We start from the raw sequence: 24,115 nt of genomic DNA, 5'->3' as shown, positions 1-24,115 counted from the left end.
TTGTCCCCATTTTACTAAATAATTCCAAGCCGGAGGTAGGAAGCATATTTTTGATTATTCTGTTATCTGTGTGGATGCAAATGCAGTATTTTCCACAAAGATGTTCCATTAACCAGTCACAGATGTTAGATGATTCAGCTTAATAGTTGCTATTTCTATTTATATAGAGAAAATAATTTCCTGTTTTTACTTAATTTTACTTGTTACTGTAGTAGTATAATGAATAAGTTTCTGTAGTGTTGCAATTTATTACAATTGTAATGAAAAAACACATACACATCCAACTGAAAGCAACAATCACTCTTTTCTTCCCCCAGGATGTTGGTGGATTCAGCAGTAAGATATTTTTTCCCCTGAACTGAGAATCCACTGCTTAACTCCAGTGCAGAAATAAAACAAAGAAAAAGGGAATGTAACAGTGAGTCCACTCCAAAGCAGCTATCCTAGCTCTCTCCTACGAGGCTTTTGAAGAGACCCCAATGACTGCAATTGAAAAGTACAACAGACACTGATAAACTATATAAAGTATACCACTCTACGGAAGGCTTTCCACTATTACAATTATTATTTGAAATACAACATTGAATCCTCAAGAAATGTGTGAAGTAGAGTAATATCAGAAATATGGCAAGAAGTGGAAAAAACAACCACTTCTCTCTAAATGAGATAGAAATGCTTTTATTTCAAATGTCATCTGTGAGAATCAACAGTTCTTAGAGCATAAAGAAAACTTCAGGGCTGCATCTTGTTGGTGAAAAAAAAATAAACAGAAGCAAGCACGAGCAGCCCCCTGCTTATCTGTGACAGTTAGCCACTGCCACACTCGTGGACCACCCTTCATCTGCACCAGCTCATGTGGGCCAGAGTTTCAGGGGACAAAGATCTGAGTTTCCCCACCTGAACTGGTGGGCTTGATGAGACTGCTCCAGGTCTGGCTCCCTCCAGATCCAAACTATCCCTACAAATGCTTGTCCCCTGGAATGCCACATGTACGTATCACCCATGGGCATACACTGTTTATTCCTCTCTAGGTACATAGGCCAAGGACTACAGCAGGTAGAGCAACCAGGCTACACACCACATGGCCGCTGTTCCATCAGCAGAGATACAGCCAACATTACTTCTCTGTCAGCTTTTCACATCTTCCCAGGAAAAACAAATGAACAACAACAACAAAAATCTACTGACAGCACTAATTAGAGACATGTGCATTTACAAGGGCATAGTAGTGTCCTTCCTTTGCCAACAGCTGGCTGTGGGTACCCTGCTCCACCACCCTGCCGTTCTGGATCACCGCGATGATGTCTGCATTCTGTATGGTTGTCAGGCGGTGTGCAATTACAATGCAGGTTCGACCTTGCCGGGCATTATCCAGAGCTTTCTGAACAATCTGCACACAGATGTGAAAATGCTGTTAGCACTTGTACAGCCTCAGATGCAGGAAACACATTTGATTTCTTACTCTTATTATCACCTGAATGTATGTCCTATAGAGTAAGTGCATATATGAGACATCCTTACTCAACAGGATTTCTCTCAGTGAGAGAAGTCATTGACAGTTGGGTTCTTGGACATCCAGGTTGTGTCAGAACACAAATTCAGTATTTACTATCAAAAATAACTGGCAGAAATACCACAGAATATAATCTGAGGTGGGTTTTTTTTTTTTTTTTTGACATTTTTATTGCTCCAAAAGCTTTTTTTAATTGAAAAGAATCTACTGCTTAACTTATGCACAGCTTCCTAACGTTTTTAAATTTACAGCCTAAAATGGAAATGCCACTGTGATACACTTGCTTTTTCTTTTCCCCCCACAGATGAGCAACTGCATCATATTATGCTGAATTTCTTAAAATTTTACTCTAGAAAAAAGCAACTAGCCATGTATATAGCCATTAAGTAATTCACATGATGAACACTACTCACCTTTTCACTTTCTGTGTCAAGTGCAGAAGTAGCTTCGTCTAAAAGCAGAACAGCAGGATTACGAACCAGAGCTCGGGCAATTGCTATCCTTTGTTTTTGACCTCCGGAAAGTTGTGTTCCTTTCTCACCCACCCGAGTATTATATTTCTGGATATTTGAAGGGGAGGAGGAAAAAAAAAAAAAAGGCTTGAGAATACTCATAGAGAAAAGTATAGTTTCATGTGTAGCTATAAAAGTGATTAGGTTAGATTCATGAAAGAATAGTACAAATGGTTTTAAATAAAGCTGAAGTGTTAAAAACACCTCCAGTACGAATGGTTGTATAATAAGCCACATATTTACACCAGATCTGAACATTTACTTCCCCAATGACTAGAACAGCTTTTGAATGGTACTGCTGGTTATAGAGTGTTCAGGTGTCCAGACATTTGGCTCTCAGTGTATGACCATAGAAGAGTAACCATATATTTAGTGTTTCCTGACACATACATGAAGGACCTGATCCTGTGTTACTCGCAGATAACTGAAGAATCTCAAACATTATTAGCAGTGACAAAATATAGTATTTTTCAGCATCATGACATTATTTTCAGTTATGCAGAACTACAGTGAAAACAAACCATCAAAGCATTTTTCCTTGTTAGAATCAAATTCCTTGCTGGCATGAAGGTTAAATGTCACGCCATTCACTTTTGATTTATTAACGCACAGTACTTAAGAAACACTCCCTGCGCATGCCCATCCAATTAGAAATAAAACATTTAGTTTTACTGAAGTATTTTAGAAGAATTCATCTTAAAGTAATTTGAGAAGTTTCAGCTACAGAAGGAAAAATAATATTAAAAAAATGAGGATATGAGGAAATGCTTGTACAGTGCCCTCATTCTTTCCCACTCATTCTGCTTTGTCTACCACTACATTCATTGGAGCACTGACTTATTTGAGCAATCCAGCAGGGATTTTAAACAACACGTTTTGGTATTTTAAAATATCGGTTATCTTTAAAATACACTCCTCATAAAAGGGAAATTATAACCGTAAATTTTCATTTTGATTTTTGTATTGCCTAGATCTCTCCATGTCACTCCAAACATCTAAATGGCACTGTGAAGAGCAGACTGCTGTTTCTCACCTCTGGTAGTTTGTCAATGAAGGCATGAATATTTGCTGCTTTAGCTGCTTCTTCAATCTCCTCCTGACTAACAAGCCTATTGTTGTCTCCATATTGAATATTTTCAGCGATGCTGCAGTCAAACAAAATGGGCTCCTGTGACACTAGACCCAGCCTGGACCTCAGCCATTGTAAATGCAAAGACTTGGTATCGAATCCATCTGCTAACTAGAAAGAGAAACAGAAAAAATGATGCCAAATTGACTACAGAGCTCATCCACAGATACATAATGTAAACAGGAAACAAACATATCAGGAAACCTGTTAAATGTTAAATTCCCATCTGAAATCAAGTAAATTTTGCATGTGAAGTGGAACAAAACCAGCACTATGGATAAATATTTATTTTCATTATTTTTTAAATTTCATGTGTTTTTATTTTGTTTTACAGCAGATAGAAACATGGAGCACATATCACAGGCTCTTCCTGCAATCCTTCTAGCCCTGCTAAAACCAAGCAGAACTGGGATCCTTGGGGGAAAGCTCATTCTTAAGGAACTGAATTAACAATATGTATTCTCAACTGTGGGCCTTTAACTCAATCTTAAAACCACCAGGAAGGTTTCATCAGATCTTTGATAACACATTAATAGTGAATGCATCAAAAATCCTGTTACATCCTTCTTGCAGTGACACACTGTCATGCTGTGGGATTAGGTTTGTATTGTGTGAAGAACGTGTCTTTGTCTCTAATGTATGAATTCATATTCTCAGATGACCTGCACACAGTCAAGCAGGTGACACGAGTACTCTGCCCCACTGTGATAAGGCACTGAGAAGCTTTGAGGAGGCAATGTAGCCTGAAACCATCATTCTTGGTGGCATACTAGTGCCCTGAGCCAGTGTACTGTGCCAGTCCCATGCATTAGCCACACATGCTAGTGCTAGGGCAGGCAGCAACGGTGGTCTAGAGGCTGTCTACAGCTGCAGCCTCAGTAACCTACAACTCATTTATGAGGCATCTCTCCAGAGATATAGCCAGGATCGTTTAAGACCCCTGAAATCCTAGAAGATGAAGAGTTCTGCAGATTCAACAATTATGAATAGCCACACGAGTCTATTTTACCACTTGTCCTTCCACAGGATCATAAAATCTCTCCAAGAGCTGAATGGATGTGCTTTTGCCACAGCCACTGCTTCCTACTAATGCCAGAGTCTGTCCTTTGTTAACCTTCACATTAAGTCCTTGCAAAACTTGAACTTCTGGTCTTGTTGGATATACAAAATGGATGTTTCTGAATTCAATGTTGCCTTCAAAATTACTCTGAAAAGTAACAGACAGTTTGTATGATTATATTAGCATTTATTAGCTTTAACTAAAATAAATAGCCAAGACTCACAAGTGTTGAAGGAGAAAACTAACACAGAAGTTTGGGACAGTGATTTTGAACTAGCTTTTGTTGTTCTTTGCAATTACATATTGGATCAAGTTTAGTATTGTTATTTAAGGATGATCTCTAGTTGTAAATCACTAAATCCCTTTAGAGTAACAATCCTATGCATTTCTCTCCTGTATTTATATTCACTTCAGCTTTCAAAAGGAGTATCTTTACACAAATGTTAGTATTTTTCATTTGCTACACACCTAATTGAGGCACTTCTGGTACAATCTATCATATTTGCTTTCCTGATCTCACATTGCAGGTAGCACAATTAGAATGAATACCACACAAGGTCAAGATCAGATACTAAGGTAAGAGAGGAAAATTCTTTAGTAGGTAATTTACAGGCATGTATGACAAGGTGGTGTTTTGAAAAGCAACAGCAGTTATTAATCGGCCATTTTAAACAGGCAGATCTCTAAGCCCAAGTGAAAGAAGGAGGCAGGCATTCAGACCTTGCTTAATTGCCTACTTCCCCTTGGTAGGAGCAGTCCCACTGCTAGCAGCCCTTCTAGGAGTGCTATCACAACAGCTAATTTAAGGGGCTCAAGTCTTTGCCTTGCTTAAGTCACATGTTCTAGTTTTTGAGTCCAGTCTAGACTATACATATTTCTATTCAAATTTTTTCTATTCAAAGTTTTATTTTGCCATAGACTTCCTACCAAATTTTTCCAAGTCTGTGCCTGAGAGCTCTGTTTCAAAAAGATACTCAAAGATCATAATTAAAAAGGCTGAAAATCCTGTGTACAATCTTTAAGTTATGGAAAGCAGATTACAGTTTCCTGAGCAGCGGCTACTGTCTAACACCTACAAGCGAGACAACTTTGATTTGTATGCGTAAACGTAATCCTTCCACATCATGTCACATTTCTGCACAAAATGCTTCCAGTTTATTTGCCAAGATCAGCTTCCTTAATGACAATGTTGGTTTAAAGGTGAGACATTTTAAAGCTCCAGAGTAAAACATACTATTCATTAGGTTAGTTTTTAACTTCCCAAGAACACATTTTCTCTTATAAGAGTTTCCACAGTTGTAAGAGGATGGATTTTGGCAAAACTGTTCTTTCTGTGACAGAACCACTCTCCTGCTTATCCGCAAAAACAGTAGTAAACTAAACTTGTATTTTATTTCTCCCGTAAACCTTTACACAAAGGCAATGAATTGTGAACTGACATTGTCAACGTTTTCCTGAAACCATTAAAAATGTAGGGTAGTTGAACAAAAAATCATTTTTAGACTCACTGAGAGCAAAACCACATTTAAGGCTACACACAGAAGGTCCACTAAGAAAAAAGCCAGCAAGGCAGTAACGCTATTTGATACAGCATCTGTCTTGAGTGACGCTCTACAAAACATGAGGCAGTGCAAATGCAGTTGTAGACAATAAAGCATTACTAATAACGTAATTCAAGGATTTTCTGAAAAAACCTCACCAATTTTTCACCTTCTTCACTGTAACTGTCAATTTGAGGTTTTCGATCCAAAAGATGAAAGATTCTTTGAGCTGAAACTTTAGCTTTGCCATAATCTGGTGCCAGGGAAGCAGACTGACCAACATTCATAGCTGCAAATATGACAGAAGAGAAGACTCTAAAAACAAAAGATAAAGAATCACTTGTTTCTGTTGGAACACACAGTTTTCTTCACACATAAAATGAACTTCCAAAAACAAAGTTCTTAGCCTCTTTAGATATGTCATTAATTACTATTTTATAGATCAGTAGTAGAGTCACATCATTCTCTATGCAAAACCTTCTGCCTGGAAGAAGCACGAAACAGTAAAGACTCCTCCACAGATGATGCACTATGTGTAGTCACAAATGTGTATTTGGGCAGTGGAGCCTTTCTCCAAAACAACCCTTCTGCCCAAACTGCTCCCAACCAGACTGCAAATTCAGGAGTCTCCACATCTCATTACCTCAGTAAATAGATTAAATAAGCACACACTGAAATCATTATCCCATATACCCATCTTTACCTTCACAAACAATACTCACATAAATACATTTTCAAAGTTAGTCAGACAACGAGCAATGAGCCATGCCCCAAATCTGAAGACTGCTGCATTAACAAAGTAGTTCGCAGACTGAGCTATTCCATAGGTAAATCCATATAAAGGGGCTTTTTTTAGAGAATCTCTGTGAAAGGAAGACATTTTCCATAAATAATTTGTAAAATAGAAACAACAGACAGTGGCTGGGAGATGACCAGATTTCTGGGTTAAAGTTTTCAAGCAACACACTCTGACCCTAAAAGCATCCTACACTGTGACAAGGAGTTGTCCTTAGAATATAAAATTGGAGTAATAAGATCCTCAGTTATGCTTTTTTCAATAGATCCTTTTGCTTTCCTATAGCAGGGCAGATCACTGGAGCAGATTTAAAAAAACACATTTTAATAAGCTGGGTCATATGTAGTAGTTATTGAGAAATGGGCAGGCTTCAGCCCAGCCTAAGGGCTGCCTGCAGACTGCAGCCAGGCCTTCCCATACATGCAGAGACCTCTTATCCCAGTTTGGAACAGGGACATATTGCTGAGTTTTCCCGCAAGGATTCAGAATAAGCCTCCCTCGATTTGTCTTTCTAGAGAGGTTTCATTTGGTGTAGCTAATTCAGCACACACTGAATCAGTCAGGAGGACTCTGCCCTCATGGTCTAGAATGATCATTATGGAAGCAGAGATCCTCCTTCCAGCCTGAGCAGTAAATCAGAGACCTCTGACAGTCCAGGCAAGCATACTGCTTACATCTTGGGCAATACTAGTTTGCCAGATATTGAATTTTAACACTATTTTGGATGATGGCAGTTTATACAGTGCATAATTTTCAATCCATCTTTTATATTTTTACCTCAAAGGAGGGAAAAATAAATCAGATCTTATTTTGTTTAAATGAAATGAAGTTAGAAAAATCTGACATCCCTGGTGATTTGATTTGAACATCTTTCAGCAAAGAGATGTCAGTGGCACACAGGGGCTCAAAGGAAATATATGAAGTTCATTTGAGGTTTCAAAGTCTCACAAATAGAATACAACTGTTTTGTGTTATAATGGGCATGGTATGTGAATTGACTGTCCATTCCTTAGTTAATACTAATTAATCTATTCACTCAATTTCAGTACATTGGATGTCTTACATTCTATGCATGCACAAGCAAATGATATTATGTAAAGCATCAGGAAAATGCACTTTATAAAGTGTTCAAATAACTAAAGGACAAGTCTTGCAAATGTTTTTCTCCACATTTCATCTAAGAAAGCACACTTTATTGTAACTAATGCAAAAAAAATGTCACACATATGGAAAAGAATGCCCTTCCCAATCTTGTGGGTATCGGATAGTTTGCAAGAAGTGTATTTAAAACAAAGTGAAAGGTTTAAAATGTTTAATGAACAGAATTAAAGAAAAAAGATCCCACCTATATGGACCGTTCAGACTGTTTATGTACTTCTCATAGAATGCTTCTTCCCTGGTCAATGAAGCGACAGTTCTTATATTTTCAACTGATTCTGTTGAAACCTAAATTGGGAGATTAAAAAAGAAATAAATACATAAAATAAAAAAAAGTAATTTCTTACAACCTCAATCTAAGACATATCTCCCAAATATCTGATCTTCTCTAACATTCATTAGTTTAGATCAGGAAGTATTTACTTGAGGAAAAGAGCTTGAGGTCTGTTATGAACTGAAGCCTACAGCAGTGAAATTACTCACCCTCAGGTGAGTACAAGACAAGGGGAGGCTAAAGATGACAAGGTACTTCAGTTTTGAACCTTTGGGTCAGGACACAGGGAGTGTCAGCAGCCCTCGCCCTATCCAGTAGTTGCAATCCCACCAGATAAACCCAATGTAATAAGAATAAACCCCAATCATCTAGACAATTTTTTCATGGAGCAATTCTGCCTCTGGGAAAAGCACTATCAGGTAAATGAAGGCAGTACCCTACACCCCTTATGTACATAAATAGTTTGCATTTTATGATGGAATTAAAAAAAAGTTGTGTTGGTGCTTGGTGGCTGAGCCCTAGCTACAGCACAAGCCCAAAACATAGCAGTACTGGGGCTGCTGCTGTTACAGCTGCTCTTGCCCAGAAATCTGCTATGGAGGCATTCAAATGCATTTTTATTTACAGATGTTTTATGTTATCTATGTTTTGCTTTCCTCAGGGATATATAAACATTCCCTTCATCCCCCATCCTGCCCTCTCCTCTCTCCACTTCATTTATCTTAGATAATTGAGTCAGCTGTAATATAGCAATAATGTTGTCCTTAAAAGTGATCTCACACCATAACCCTGTAGTTAAAATTGGAGAACTTACTCTTCCAGCCTCCTCCAAAGCTTTTTGATCTTTTGCTGCATGACCAGACACAGAGCTAACATTTGCAGCATTTGCAGCAATAACGAAAGGAATGCAGGCCAGGATAAGCAAAGTCAGCTGCCAGCCGTACACAAAAGCAATAATGATGGCAGTCAGAAGGGTAAAGACAGTCATAGTCATCAGTCCAAGTCGGCTTCCCGTTGCCTAAGAAAACCCCAGAAACCCCAAAATATCCATCATTAGATTTTGTTAGTTATATCACCACTTGAAATTACTATTTACTCAAGGCCAGCAGTTCAGCTGGAAAACTAGATCATGAGTGGTAACATGCACTGACATTGTGCATCTACTTATGTAACAGTTCCTCGACATTCCTCTTATCTGCCAGCATTCAGGTCTTCAAGTAAGGTTAAGGATGTCTGAAGAGTTGCTCGTGCCAATTGTCTAAAGAAATACACATACTGTCATACACACACACACACACACACACACACACACACACACACACACACACAGTGAGACCTCTTTCACTAACCCAGGCTCAGGCGACTGCAGCACTGTTGCAGGGAAGCAGGCTGGAGGCCCAGCTTTAGGTTAGTGGAGTTTTGTTCCATTGATAGCCATCCAGTAAGCCATCCCACCAGCAGAAGTGGAAACCACTCATCCTCAGGTCCTTGTGCTGCTGCATCTACTCTTTTTCTGGGAACCCAAACCCAATTTGGCCACACTGCAAAAATGTTTTATCTCAGCAGGTAATGAGTGGAAAAAATACTAACTCATAGTGAAGAATTCCTATCTTCTCCCAGCCTGTATAACCTTCTCATCTAGAGACTTCAAAAAGAGACATAATTTGCATCCAGCATCAGGATGGGTTCTGACATGCAGAAGAAAAAAGGTTTGAAAACAGCCCTGTGGAAACAGCTCATCTTCCACAATTTGGCTTGATGGAAAAAACAAAAATCCTTGGGCAGGAAACAACATTCTTTTCCTTTGCCAAAGACTTTCCTGCCCTAAAAAGACTTTTCTTGTTCAATACAATTTAAAATAGTAATAATTAAACCAATGCCAAGGTGAATTGCTGCCATATGTTCCAAGGGCTGCACATAAAGATGGATTTGGAAACTTCAGCCAGCACAGCACGAAGCACGCACTTACTGACACACTGAGTGCTCCAGAGAACACACTAGCCTTGGAGAAAAATTCATGCCCTTGGTTGGCTTTTGTAGTCAGATGACCCTATGTACCTGTTTTTTCTACTTTCGCCCTGCATGGTGATGTAGTTCAATGCCACTTAAGTAAATTCGAACTTTAAACAACACAAATGACTAAGTTTTGTCAAAGGCTGTTAATAATATTAGCCCATAAGGAAGGAGGACAGAAAACAAACAAAAATCTACTGACAATGAAAAATGCAAGGATTAAGGAGTTTTGGATTTACAGGTTTGAAAGAAACAAAATCATCTTGAAAATAGTAAACGTCTCTCCTCCAAGTCCAAGTAGGTGCTGGAACTGTGCATCATTTGCCATGTTCCCCTGCCCATGTCCACAGCCCTCCTGTTCAAAATTAGTACCTTGAGTCATCTCCTCTCTTGGGTATTTCCTTCTCTAGTGTTCTTTATTAATGTTATGTCATTTCTTCCCATTTGGCCTCCTTGTGTGTGAAGCATGTTTGGTAAGGGACAGGAAGAACCGTCTTCATTAACATCAGTAAGGGTCTACAGCATCTGCAGCTGTAGCCTTCAAGTCACCCCAATGATACACAGTATCTGATGCTAAAACCTGGGGTCCACCAAGTCTGGTCCTCAGCACACACACAGATTTCACCTTCCATGGTGAAATGGTCTACAATTGTACGCTTAAAGATATGCAAAGGGGGAAATAAAAAGTCATGAGTATCTGCTGCATTTTTAATAGATTTCAAATTATCAGTCAGAAATCATTCCTACGGTGTCAACAGCATGATATTTAAATGTATCCATCAGTCTGTGGGGGGTAGATGTACTACCCTGTATTCTGAAATAATCTCAGCATCCCTTGCCAATGGCAATTAATATTGGTAAAGAAAAAAAATACTAAGAAAAACAAGCATGAAAGAATCAACATACCCCTTTGACTTGGGAAGCATCTGTAGCAAGTCGAGTTAACAGAACTCCAACAGCATTTTTCTGATCATCATACCATCCAATCTCCTAAAAAGTAGTTATACATTTTTGTTTTACAAACCCATGTGCTCTTATAACATTTCAGATAATCAGGATTACTGGTACAATGACTAAATGTTTCCAGATCAGGTAGCATAAAGGGAAATGGAAGTACAAATCAGTGATGGCTACCTACTAATAATAACTCTCCAAGTAAAGGAAGAAACTTAAGAGTGTGAAAAATTAGATATTCCCTGCAGAATAACAATAAAAGTGTTATTAATGTAAAAGTGATGTAAAGTTCTTCCAAATGTCAGGCAAGTTTTATTATAATCCCTTCCTACCCAGTCATCCTTTCACTGGAGACGTTAATATCCTCTTTTTATAGGTTGCAAGTTTGCATATTTGTAGATTTGGGTTTTACTTTCTCTTGGTTTTTCCAATGGCTATGGGTGTTATTTTCAATCACTTGAATTTTCCCTCACCTACTCCCTTTCAGATGATTCTGTGAACAACCAGGCTCTTGCCAGATGTCCCCAGTGGGTGCACGGTGCATTAAGTTGTGCATTCTCAAGACTGCTATGCAAGCAACGTGAAGTTGCATGAACGGATTAACAGGAAGGGTTTAATACAAGTAACTTCACTCTTCTCAATTAATTCTTGATGCAATAGGGAAAATTGAATTTTTGCATTAAAAATTTACCAGATTGCCTATTTGCTATGTATTGCAATACATAAATTTAAACCTATAGAGTTAAGTCCACATGTTGTATACTTGCATCATAACCATTCAAGAAAGTGGAAATTAAATTTTTGGTCATCCTTGCAGGAATCTGGCTGAACACAAACAGCTGCAAACCATGTGTACATTAGCATGTGAGAGATGTGCATGTTTACAATGACAGTACTTCAAAATTAGACTATTTGCAGCAGCAGAGCTGAGTTGCATGTGGAAGAGAAGACTCAGAAAAGTTGTATTTTTTCCTAAGCTAGTGGTAGAAGAGACTATTTTTTTTTTCTCTCCAGATTGCACAATTGTAAGCGAACAAGTACAAGTACCTTGCAAGCCCTGCTAAAGCCATCTGGCTCTCACGATACCCTTGCTGTATAATTCATACCTGCTGAAGTAATGCTTTGAAGGACAAAGAACGTAGTCTCATTGTTAGTATTTCTCCAGACTTTCCAAACATGAATCCCTGCAGGGAAAAAACAGTCACAGTTTCTCATTTGATGCTTCATCTCTGTTTATAAAGCCACACAATAAAAGCAATTACACCAAAAAGTCTCCTACAACCTTCTGTGCATGTGTAAGTCTTGGGAAGAGTGCCATTCACATTCCTGGAACCTAAAACTCTGTTTTTCCACAGAAAGGGAGCAACATGACAAAGAAGGCAGGATCTTGGCTGTAATGCCTTATTCATATGCCTCGGTAGCACTACAGGATAAATCAGCTTATCTAGTTGTTGGCCTCTGTTCCAACCACTGCCAGAGGCATCCACTTGCAACAGTCGTACCAACGCACTTTATGGTATGGACATCAATATGCAGTATTCCCCGAGAGCTACGAAAGAGTAGTAAGAGGACAGCAAATTATGTATTTCTTTGATGGAATGAGAAATGCTTTCTGCAAGGATAAGAGTCTATTTTATATTTACTTTGCAAGAGTCTGCAAATTGTCAATTAGAAATGTCAGATTTTGACTTTTGTGGCCTGGCCCGCAACGTTTTCAGTCATTGTGAATCCACACTGCCTTCAGTGGAGCTGTGTTTATTTAAACCAACAGAAAACATAGCCATATATTTAAGTAAGTACATCAATACAAATCATGCATCTCAGGAACAGCCCTGGCACTTGTGCATGTTTTCATAAGCTCTGCGTGATGTTTTGCTTCTCAAAGTGCACTGATATGAGTTATACCTGTAGTCTACTGGAGAGTTAAGAACTTCTAACATTTCAGCATAGTGACACTTACTTGGATTATGTATGTTGCTAAGGTAATCACTCCAAGTAAAAGAAACATTAGAGAAAGCACCAAAGTGTTTTTATTCCTCCTTTCTGGATCTCTTTCTTGAAAAGCCTGTGCAAGAAAAAAAAAAACAAACCCAAAATGAATACATATGCAGTGGCTGCCAGCTACATAAACCAACCTTCATCTCAAGAAACTTGTCTGCTTTAATTTCTCATGGCATATATTCTGAAATCAGACTGCACTCAATTTTCTGTTGAAGGCCAGAAGACATTCCAGCTTTCCGTTTAGCTTACATCTCACTAAGTCATTCCACCAGCTCCAGATATTCATCCTTTCCTCTGTCAGCCAAGTGCAGTCACACTGCACCCTACCTCTAGAGGATAACTTCCAACAAAAAAAAAAAATAGTTGATTTGTCTGTTGGAGCAACAGAATCCATCAGCCATCAAGCTGCCTGGAAATCTTATCATTTTCCTTCAGGTTCTCTTTCCAGTTGTCTCCAAGATGGTCACTGTACCTGTGCTGGTAAGTTTCAAAGTTTGAGGTAGGAAATGCACAGAAGACTCCCCTCCCCTCATAATGAGAAGCAGAAATTTGTTTACAAAGTCTGTTATCAGTGCCTTTCAGAATTATTTGAAGTATCTTCTAAGAATTTAAGTAAAAACCAAAAAGAATACCAAAAGCTCTAGCGGCAAGCTTAAGCAAAGGGTGCGAACACCACTGAAGCAAACCTAACAGATTTACAAGACCAGCTGCAGGCCTAGAAGACAGACATGCTTTATACAAAATGTAAGGGGATTGGAAAATACACAAAACGTTTCAGTTAGAGAGAAGTTCCGATCCAAACATGCAAGAACTGGAGAAGACAAACAAAAATCAGGAAAATACCAGTAAACAATTTCCCCAAACAGTAATGAATGTATGTAGGTTGCACTGGAAGTAATGCCTCCTATTTATTTCCATGGAAACTACAACAGATGCAAAGAGCACAATAGCATCATTTGATAGAGCAAATTCTCAGCTACAAAACACTATTTTTCAACAGTCACCATCATTAGTTATGCATTTTTACCAACAATGAACGAGAGCTTTGTATAAGGATCAGCAAAAAACACTGACTTTTTGGGGCGTGCTTGGTGTGTCTCAAACACTTGTAGTGCAAGGCCACCAGCATGATAACCAGTTGAAGGCTGATATCAGTGAGTATGAGATCCTGTTCTCTCACATGATAGTCTTGCTTTGCAGAAAGAACAACCTACCTTTCCTGTGAGAAAGTTTTTGATTCAAACTTATCATTGACAAACTTGGTATTGCGAACTCATTTGTTTACAACCTTGGGACAGTGCACCTGAAAACCCAGCAGGCATAAAAGGATGCCTGAGAGGCACCCCATACGTTCTTCATGGTCATTGTTGCTGTTTGCCAGTTTGAGACTACGACCTCCAGATGAGCATGCTCAACCTCCCTATCCCTTCTCCAGTACTCAGGCTGATGCTGGAATTCCTCAAAACAGACCTTCAGAACAGGCTGGTGATCAATCTTCTTCCTGTCCTTCTCACTCTTGTTCCTTCTCTGCTTTCCTCAGTTTTCTCTTTTCATTATTTTTCTGTCATAAGATTAAGTAACTGCAAGACATATTTCATTTTCTTAAAAATTATTCTCTCTCGTAAAGCTGTTAAGTTGTAAAACTGTTAAATAACTATGAGACTTATTCTGCTTCCTTAAAAGCTGTATAGTTTAGCCGCACAGCTTAAGATAGTTTATAAGTGCTAGAGTGCTGATATTTTGTGATAATTGTAGCATATGGAAACTCATTAAAATTGATGATTGCATGTGGACCGCTGCATATTGCTTTACCTTAACGTGACCAGTGGTATTTGTGAATCTAGTCCCTCCTTCCCTCCCCTTATGGGGGGGACCTGACAAGCCTTCATGCCACACTTGTAAAAATCTGCACCAGTGGGGGTGACCCACTGTTCCACAGCTGTTATGACAACACTGTTCCGAGGGAAATGTTGCCCACACAATCCATCTTTCACCAGCCCCAAAAGGTAGAAGTCAGAAGGCACCACATCTGGACTATATGATGGGTGTGATAGGACAGTCCAGGCAAGACTGCCAGTGTGCTCCATGGTCTTCTAACTGGCGTGGGGACTGACAAGAGAAAGGTTATCTTCTCTGGCCTGATCCTGGCAACTGGAGCCTTCAGTTTAGTCGGTGTTGCAATGTAGCAGTCAGAGTCAGTGGTTTGTCTAGGTTCAAGGAAACCCAGAAGGACTTCTCCTTTCCTATCCCAAAAAACAGAAAACATCACTTTACCCACTGAGGGCTGTGTCTTGAACTTCTTTGATGGAGAATTCACATGTTGCCTCTCCAGAGACTGCCATTTTGACTCTGCCTCATGGTGGTGACAGCACATCTTGTCACTAGAAATAATGCAATCCAGGACTGCTACCTACAGCTTTGTATTTGTTTAACAGGTCCTCACAAACATGAATATGGGGTTCTTTCTGTTGCTGTGTGAACATTTGTGAGATCCATATGGAGCAAACTGTGTGATATTCCAATGCTGCCGCAATCAGTTTCAACTCATTGGAGCTGAAGCTCAGCTCCATACACAGTTCCCTGGTGATAATCCACACTGAACTGATCAAGATGCTCTCCATTTTGTGGTATGACAGTTGTGTACAGCAATCCAGAATGTGACTTGTCTTTCATGTTGCTGTTCCCACTCCTGAAATGAAACTCATGACCTCACTGCTCTAACATCCACTATTTGATCTCCATAAATGTTTAGCAAGCATCAATGAATATCAATGGGTGCCATTTTTTCTGCACAGGGGAATTCAAATCTATATCTTTGTATCATACTCACTTCGATGTCAGACACCAGTCTGTCAGACTGCCCCTCTGCTGCCGTCTGTCACACATCAACAAAACAGCATGGAATAGTGGCAGGAAGGTTCAGTGTCTACTGCCATACTACCAACATCCTTCTCTGACATCATGGGCAAAAATAATAGAATAGGAAGTATTACTTTTGGAGCAGCATTTGTAATTCCATTGTCTAAACAGACACCGAACACCTTTCTACGTGCTACTGGGTATCTGAGATACCTTTAGGAGGGACCTACATTTACACAAGCGAGTCCCATCCAACCTTGCATACTGGCTGAGCATGAAGTTCAAGACTGCAGCCCATTTGCAAAAACTTACCCCAATGATTTTTCCAAATATAACAGCAAACGCAGGATGGACCCCACCTGAGACAGCAGCAGCAATCACTCCCAGTAATACATATAGCCACTCAGGTTTATTCAGAGCCAGGATTCTTGTGTAAGGCACAGCAGGGAGATTTTCCTCCTACAAGAAAGAGAAGACTGCAAGTTTTCCTTGGAAAGTTGCAGAATATGAAAATCCCCAGGCAGCAGGAGTTCATTAGGTTTTGAGTAGTGAACTGTCTTCATAAACTACTGAAAGCCCTCTCTTTGCACTCCAAGTGAGTGAACATGCTGGAGATCTGTAGCTTTGCTTCTCCATATTCCAGAACTTCAACAGCACTGTAAAAGTTTGAAGGCAAAAATGCAACAAAGAGCTAAGTTATGAGGGGAGAATGACGGTCAGTACAGTCCACTGAAAGTCAGACAGGATTGGTCAGCATGAATGGCAACTTTAACACTTGCATCATTATAAAGAACTAAAATTCTTGCTGTTCAGAGCCAAGAAAAAAAACCCTCCAGTTCAGCTGAATGCTAGTGGGTTGGCAGTAATACAATTGAGTATAGATGTCATCTGCATCATCACCAAGAGCATGAAAGAAGCATGTATAATAGTGAGTTAGTCTGTATCTCATTTGAAAGTATAAAAAATGCCTCGTTCTGCTTTACTGATTTATTCAAGTGTCTGTGCCTTCACAGGAGGAGTTTTGGAAAAGCAAAAACTGAAAATATTGGAAATAGGACAAAATATTAGGCAGAGTTATGGTAAATTGCTCTTTTCCTGGTTATTTTATGCAGTGCTTCAAATGCCAAATTAGAGTGCAATCTAAGCAGTACAAAATAGGAAAGTTAAGCTTCTTTTGACCTGCCTACCCATAGCCTAACCCAGAGATCACTGTAACTCTTCTCCTATGAACTGCAGTCAGCAAGCTTTACTCAACTTCAACAAATCAAGGTTTTCAAATTTCATAACTTTTATTCTTGCTTGATACTGGTCAATTAAAGTGTACTATTTGAATGAAAATCTCCAGAATTCAATTTTGAGAGTGTATACTGAGCCAGAGATTGAGAGGCTGCAGGAAAGCAGAGCTGGGGAAGATAGAAAGATAATTATTTTATTAACAATACAAAACCTTAGGGTCTTAATATATATTTTTTTCTTCTTGATACACATGCACTATCATTCTCAAAAGTGCATTAAAGCTTAGTATGCACATCCCATGGATTATATTACTCACTAGTATTTGCAATGGTGAGTACTACAAGGGAAAGAAGAATCCTGCAACTGAAATCTCACAACACATTTTAATTGGATAGAATTAAAATTTCACTGACACTGAAATAATGTTCCTATTTTTAAGAAGTTTGACAAATCAACAGCACAACTTTCCCCAACTTCACATTTATTTCACTACATCAATAGCGTTGAAGTGAAGTTTTGGTAAGATGTACATGATTGCCTCATATTCCTGGGGCAAATACTCAACCTGTTGAGTACAGCCTACGGTAGGATCAGAGCAAGGGTTGTGTGAATGTCAGCTATCTAAAAATAATTACAATTAGGTGCTTTATGATTGTTTGCATACAATCACTAAAATCACTAAAAGTGAAAGTTTTAATACCAACCTCCAGCTCCTTTTTCTTCTTTTTAGAGGACTTTTTCTTAGAAGAGGATCTCTTGCTCTTGTATCTGCTGGATCTTCTACGAATGCTGCCTCTCCCAGTTATCACTGGTTCTTCAAAGTGATCTTTAAGGTTCAGTTTCTCCACAGAACTACTTTTGTCATTTTCCTCATATTCCTCGGCTTCAGTTTCTTCATCTTCTTCTGATGTACCATCATCTTGAACATTATTGCTACCGCTCTAGTGAGGATTCAGGATATATGGTCAGAAGACATTTTGAGCAGGAAGGAAGAAGAGTGAAAAATCATTTCTCATGATTGCTGCTGCTTCAAACAAATGGCCACTGATATTTATGGGCCAAATGTTTCGGTGTGTAATGGCACAGCAATAGGCTAGCATCCAAAAGACATGACACAGCTTGATGAAATGGATAAATATGGTAAATGATTTCCCCTTACTTGCTGCATTACAAGAGAATAGTAGACTCCCTTCTGCAACATGAGTTCGCTGTGTGTTCCTTGTTCAACCACAATGCCCTTCTCAAATGCAGCAATAGTGTCAGCAGTCCTGATGGTAGACAACCTATGTGCAATCACAATAGTGGTACGTCCAGTCCGAGCCTTGCAGAAAAACAACAGCAGTTTACATTAAAACGTGCACAACTATGACTGAAACAAATCAAAGTTATTTTAGGCATTTATAATACAAAAAAATCCAAACAAAAGAAAAAATACATACAAATATATTTTTAGGAAGCGTAACATTTGCATGACTTCTGAAAAGACTTTACAGAAAATTGCAGAGTAGCGGAACACATCTGGAGTCAGAAAGGTGCTTTAGTCACTACCAGAAACTCTCTTCCAGTTCTTTGAAATAAGTTACTTCTCAAATGTTCAAGTAATACATTTTCAATTTTGCAGCTAGAGAGTCCAAAGCATCAGTCTGCAGGTTACATGCTCCAACCCCCTGCAGCTCCCACATGCAGCCAAGTTGTAGGCACAGCTCTCACAAAGTGACTGTGCACATGCCAGCCTGCAGCTGCCAGAGAAATGACTTCCCTCCTTGCTGATGCCTGGAGCAGACAGAGACTTGGAGGAAGGAGAAATCGAAAGGTATTTGTGTGAGTATGCTGTGTGGCCATGGAAACTGCCAAAAGTTACTTGCTACTCAAGTACAGTGCACCAACACAGGAAGAAAGGTGTGGAGAAGATGACAGCTTCAGTAGATGGACTGCTCCAAGCAGATTTGGATTCTTGTCATACAGGGGGGTCAATGATCTGACATGAGTCACTACAAGCCTTTGCAGGAGGTCAAATCTGGGTGGTTTCCATGCTGTGCCCTAATATACAGAAGTGCAAAGTCTTCAATCACTCCAGCTGGGACTTGTGATCAGAATAAGCAAAATACCTCAAAAAGATAAAAGGTTATCCAGAAAACATCATACCATATGCATTTGCATACAACTGCTCAGAAGTGGTGTGCATTTGTGAGGTTAGTAACTCCTCAGTTGTGGAAATAACAACTAACGTTAGCACCACTTCTTCCATTAAGGGAATGTGAGAATAAAGTCATAAATCCCCTTCAGAGACTACATTGATGAACATCAAACAGCTGCATAAAGATGAGTAAGTTATGATTCAGGGTTCATTTTGGTGTGTTCTGGGAAGACAGACCATATAGAACAATTGCCTTAATTTGGCAATCTCTGTTATCCACTAAATCAAACAGTAAGCTTCCGGAAGAAGTTAATATTGACTCAAGGAATTAAAGAGCATGCAAAAGAAGACTAGATTATAGTTGAAGCAGAGACCTTCTAGTGCTTGACTTCACAGCAATGTGAAAGCTGTCAGCCATGACCTGACAGCTCTGCTCTGCAATACTGTCTGCCCTAGAACAGTGAACAGATTAAAAAAAAAGAAGAAAAAAAAAGGGAGGGACAGAGATTTAGTAACAGGCTCTGCTTTTTGCTCTGTGTGGGGTCTGATGTGCATTCAGTTTCTGCAAAGAAAGAAAATGGCTCAATTCCGAGAACTTTCTGAAAATTATGAAGCAACTGTACAACAGAGAGCCAGTATGAAGGACACTACACTATACATTTCTATTATTCTATCTGAAAAAGACCATTCCATCCTCACACCTTGCCTTCATAACATGCAAACTATATTTCAACAGAAAAAAAAACAAAACATCTGACTTGAAAACCAAAGGTTTTAGTTACATGAGTATGAATGTCTTTAGTAATCAGCAATAACATTAAAAAAAAAAACAATTGAAATCATGTCTAATTAGAATTGTTTTAAATTCCATTTTAACACCACAGTTGTAGCATCCATCTAAATTTTGTTTTCCAGTGTTCATGATTCCAACGCGAAGCTGCTCTGAAAACTGTATGTTAGTTTTTAATTGCTACTGCACCATTTTTATGGTCATTGACAGCTCCAATCCATAAAATGACTCTTACCTTATCAAGAGCTGCTTGAACTACAGATTCGCTCTGAGTATCTAGAGCAGATGTAGCTTCATCCAGAAGAAGAATCTTTGGATTTCTTGCCAGGGCACGAGCAATAGCTATTCGCTGCTTCTGTCCTCCACTCAGCTGAGCCCCTCTCTCCCCTACCATGGTGTTAAATTTCTGAGAATAGGTTGAAAACAGAAGTTGTGAGGATTTCTTTTGAGAGATGACCCTTCTCTGAGCTACTATAAGCGCCCAGTTTCTAGACAAGAGATACCTTTAACTGGCTGACTTAAAAAATCAACAATCAAAATTAAATAATCAGGGCAAACACACAACTATACCCATATGTCTAGGCCTTAGCCAAGTTTTCCTACCCCCATTACACACTTGACATGTCAATATTTGAACTTATGTTTCTTTAAAGTCCTGATCTCCACTGTTTACTTAAGAATGGTACAAATCCTACGTTTTTCCCATGACAAGCCCATAAAAGGCATCTCTGTATTTGCCAAGGACTACATATATGTACACACATATACATATTTATATACACACACATCTAATAGTTGTAAAGCATCTACTACTAAGGGAGCTCAAAGCTGTGAATATCAACTTTTGGAAAGCTAAAGCTCTCCGCTAATAAAACCAGCCTTGGATCAAGGCATACTTGTTCACTTTCCTCTCCAGCTTCCTACTGAATACTCAGGCTGCTTCTGACGAAGTTTTGGATTTCTACATCTTCTCTTTCAAAGTCAAACTCCTCCCAGGCTATGTGAGATCAGCATGGATGGTAGTACAGCTTCTCTTTTCCTCAGTTAATACATTGATATTTTTTCCAGACTTAGGCACAAATCCTTTGAGGGCAACAAAACAAAGGCAGAGTGTCCCTGAGGTGAAAGTTGCTGGAGGCTTTTAAGAGTATTTTGGGCAGTTATACCACAACTTAAATTCTCATGCTCTCTCTACCAGAAACAAGACACCAGCATAAATGGACCTTTCATTCTTCTACTCCAAAAAAAGTTCAAGAACTCACATCAGGCAGTCGAGATATGAAGTCAAAAGCATTGGCTTCCTTGGCTGCTTGTTCAATTTCAGCATCAGAAATGTCTTCTCTGCCATAGCGAATGTTCTCAGCTATTGTTGTTGCAAACAAAACAGGCTCTTGGCTCACAATACCAATATTTTCTCTTAGCCACTTTACATTAAGTGTCCGAATATCCCGACCGTCTAAGGTGACCTGAGATTAAAAACATATGTCAGAAGCTGAGGAAATGCATTTTGTTTTTAGCAAGTCAATTAGTTATTACTTAACTATCAGCTACAAGGACAAAAATGGTGGAAAAGTAACAACAGAAGTTTTTCCATCCGCTGTACAACATATAAAATGGCGAGGAGCAGTATAACCAGAAAGGACATTAAGTTTTTGTTCAGTAACTATACTGTCTGAGAACAAAGCTGGCTTAAGAGTTTCCCAGCTTTCCTATACACTTCCTACTCCATTTACATGCCTCCATGCCACAGTTTATTGTCTTATGGTCTTCACAGTTGTAACTATACAATTGCTTCTGCATCTGTGCTTTACCCCACAAAGAAATACATACATACGAAGAGAAATGCTCAGATTTGATCAACAATCAAAAGATTCAGCCTATGTGGAAAACTAATGCTTGTCTTACTAGTGTGTTGCGTTGCTCCCCAACCATTCCCCCTCCAAATCCCTTAAATCACAGTGCACTTAAGAGCACTCACTTCTCCTTGGTCAGGATCATAGAATCTTTGCAGCAGCTGAACAGTAGTGCTTTTCCCACAGCCACTAGCACCAACTAAAGCGATGGTCTTCCCAGTTTGAACCTTCAAGTTTAGACCTTTGAGGATCTAGAAAAAAAAATTATATCTCAGTTTGACAAATTTGATTAGAAAACAGCCTATCAAGGTAATTGTAGCAGTAACCAAGGCAGTGGTAAAGGGGCATAGTTTAAGTGCTGAGCATTATCAGTAAGCTAAGCATATTGGGGAATGTTCTGGGGGCACTGACATGAAAGAGTTTGCATATGTGCTTGTGTAGTGTTTCAGTTTTTGAAATAGGATGGCTACATACAACCTGTCTTTTGGGAATGGTTTCTGGACTCTTCTAGCTACCAAACAAAGCCTGGGAGTTATTTGAAAAGACTGATAACTGGAACAGACCAAGTTCATGCCAAGAAACATTTTTAGAGTTCCCTCTTGCACAGACAATTGCATTTCTGTGCCTGGGAAAATGCCTGAGAACACTCATACCAACTAATATAGACATATCCCTGGTATTCTGAACTTGATAGCTCTGTTTCTGTGATAGGTGAGATCTGGCAGCAGACTCGGGTACTTATGTTCTCATTTCCCACTTTCCAATGCTTAGACATTGATATAACATTTAGTTATGAACCTCGAAATAAGATGTTTAGCACCTCTGAAATATTACTACTGAGAAACAAGTCTGCTTTCCCCTATTTTTAGAATGTAAACGGCAGTTCTCACAAGGTAATAGTTGGAAAGTCCTTAATAAATCTCAATCCTTATTGCTAACAGTCTCAAAAAACTAAGGATAAAATAGAAATTAATGGTACCTTTGTTGCCATTTTCACATTTAGGAATATTTTACCTCAAAAGATGTCAATTTTATATATGAGTAAGGCTGTGTTGTTGCCAAAATATTTGGCTGTCATGGGAACACTTCTTGTTTATACCAGGCTGATTTATAATTTTGCCTGCACATGTTTTTGTAATGAGAGATCAAAATGGTTGCAATATTGCTCTCCTTTCCCTGTGTCACAACCAGTGAGGTATGTGTCTTCCAGAAGCTGATATCATGATACTTACGTTATCAAGCTAGAGGTACATTCTGAATACCAGGTGCAAATAGTTACAACCACCCAATAGTCTATTTCTAACTCTCTTATCAGGTAAGGTGTTGTCAAAATTAACTGGCAATTGCTGGACTCCTTAAAAGTGCTGGTCTAGTTTAGTCTACAAAGGGAAGATTACACAGTGTTACATCAACTGCCTGGGAGACAGTTAATAAGTTCTAGACATCTTTGCTGTTTCTTTCTGACTCTATTAAATAATTAATGCTATTAGCAGGGAAAGTTGTTGACTCAGTAGACTTGGGAAGGATGACAAAACATTCCTTATTTTCCTCCCCTTTGGCTTGTAGGCTCAATACACAGTTCATCTGCCTGGAGAGTATTTCTAGGAAGAACAATTAATGGCCTGATGAAGTCTGCCCTGTCACCTCAGGTTTCTGAGCCAAGAGTAAAATAAAATGCACTGAACTGACTTCAATTAGGCAGAGAGCCCAGCTCTGGGTCCATCCTTTGCTACGCTTTGTTCTGGAAAAGAATTTGATGTGTGATGGGGCAGACTCCAGATAACTGAAGTGAAAAGACATATCTGAAGAAACAGCCACAGTGATATGAACTTCCCCATTCTCATCTGCCAGTTGGCATACTCAGCCCTCAATTGTTGACACTCAAAATCTTTATTTCTACTGGTTTCTTTATCATCAAAGAACTGTGGCAAATCACTCTTTCACCATTATAAATGTCTTCAAAGGATTACAAACTGTTGAGTACGGTAGAGATAAACCAACAATACACAACTGTATCACCACAGGACTAGATCACCATGACAACATAATAACACTGCACAATACAGTTACTGAGGAAGTTCAGCTGGCAGAGGATATGAACGTTTGCTTATTGAAGAGCAATTTTAACACTTGTCCAGAGTAACATTTGATTTCCTAATGTATGTTTGGAATGGCAAGATTGGATTCATTTGAAGGCATACTGTTGTAAAGCCTAACTATCTCACAGGTCACTTCCCCATGCAGCAAATCACAGCAATTCAGAACAACCAGGAGCCTGAAAAGAGCAAC

The 24,115-nt window shown here is 39.1% G+C and overlaps 1 protein-coding gene across 3 annotated transcripts in view; it reads right to left on the bottom strand.

Moving 5' to 3' along the window:
* Window positions 1–662: 662 nt before the first annotated feature.
* The window catches only part of ABCB5 (ATP binding cassette subfamily B member 5), a 37,882-nt gene continuing 14,429 nt past the window's right edge, over window positions 663–24,115 (bottom strand). For 2 of the 3 annotated variants that reach the window (XM_015281858.4, XM_418707.8), the window contains exons 13-29: window positions 21,952–22,077; window positions 21,236–21,439; window positions 20,209–20,379; window positions 18,206–18,367; window positions 17,751–17,987; window positions 16,123–16,269; window positions 12,911–13,015; window positions 12,057–12,134; window positions 10,903–10,986; window positions 8,798–9,001; window positions 7,897–7,997; window positions 6,478–6,618; window positions 5,914–6,070; window positions 4,164–4,361; window positions 3,059–3,265; window positions 1,927–2,073; window positions 663–1,390 (exon numbers count right to left, since the gene is read on the bottom strand). In XM_015281858.4, coding sequence (XP_015137344.1) covers window positions 1,193–1,390; window positions 1,927–2,073; window positions 3,059–3,265; window positions 4,164–4,361; window positions 5,914–6,070; window positions 6,478–6,618; window positions 7,897–7,997; window positions 8,798–9,001; window positions 10,903–10,986; window positions 12,057–12,134; window positions 12,911–13,015; window positions 16,123–16,269; window positions 17,751–17,987; window positions 18,206–18,367; window positions 20,209–20,379; window positions 21,236–21,439; window positions 21,952–22,077 — 2,667 coding nt within the window. In that variant the 3' untranslated portion in view covers window positions 663–1,192. The other variant, XM_040695442.2, reaches the window with a different exon arrangement.

Source organism: Gallus gallus, chromosome 2, assembly GCF_016699485.2.
Source record: "Gallus gallus isolate bGalGal1 chromosome 2, bGalGal1.mat.broiler.GRCg7b, whole genome shotgun sequence".
NCBI lineage: Eukaryota > Metazoa > Chordata > Aves > Galliformes > Phasianidae > Gallus > Gallus gallus.
Note: the sequence above shows the minus strand (reverse complement) of the source record. Positions and strands in the feature narration are given on the sequence as shown.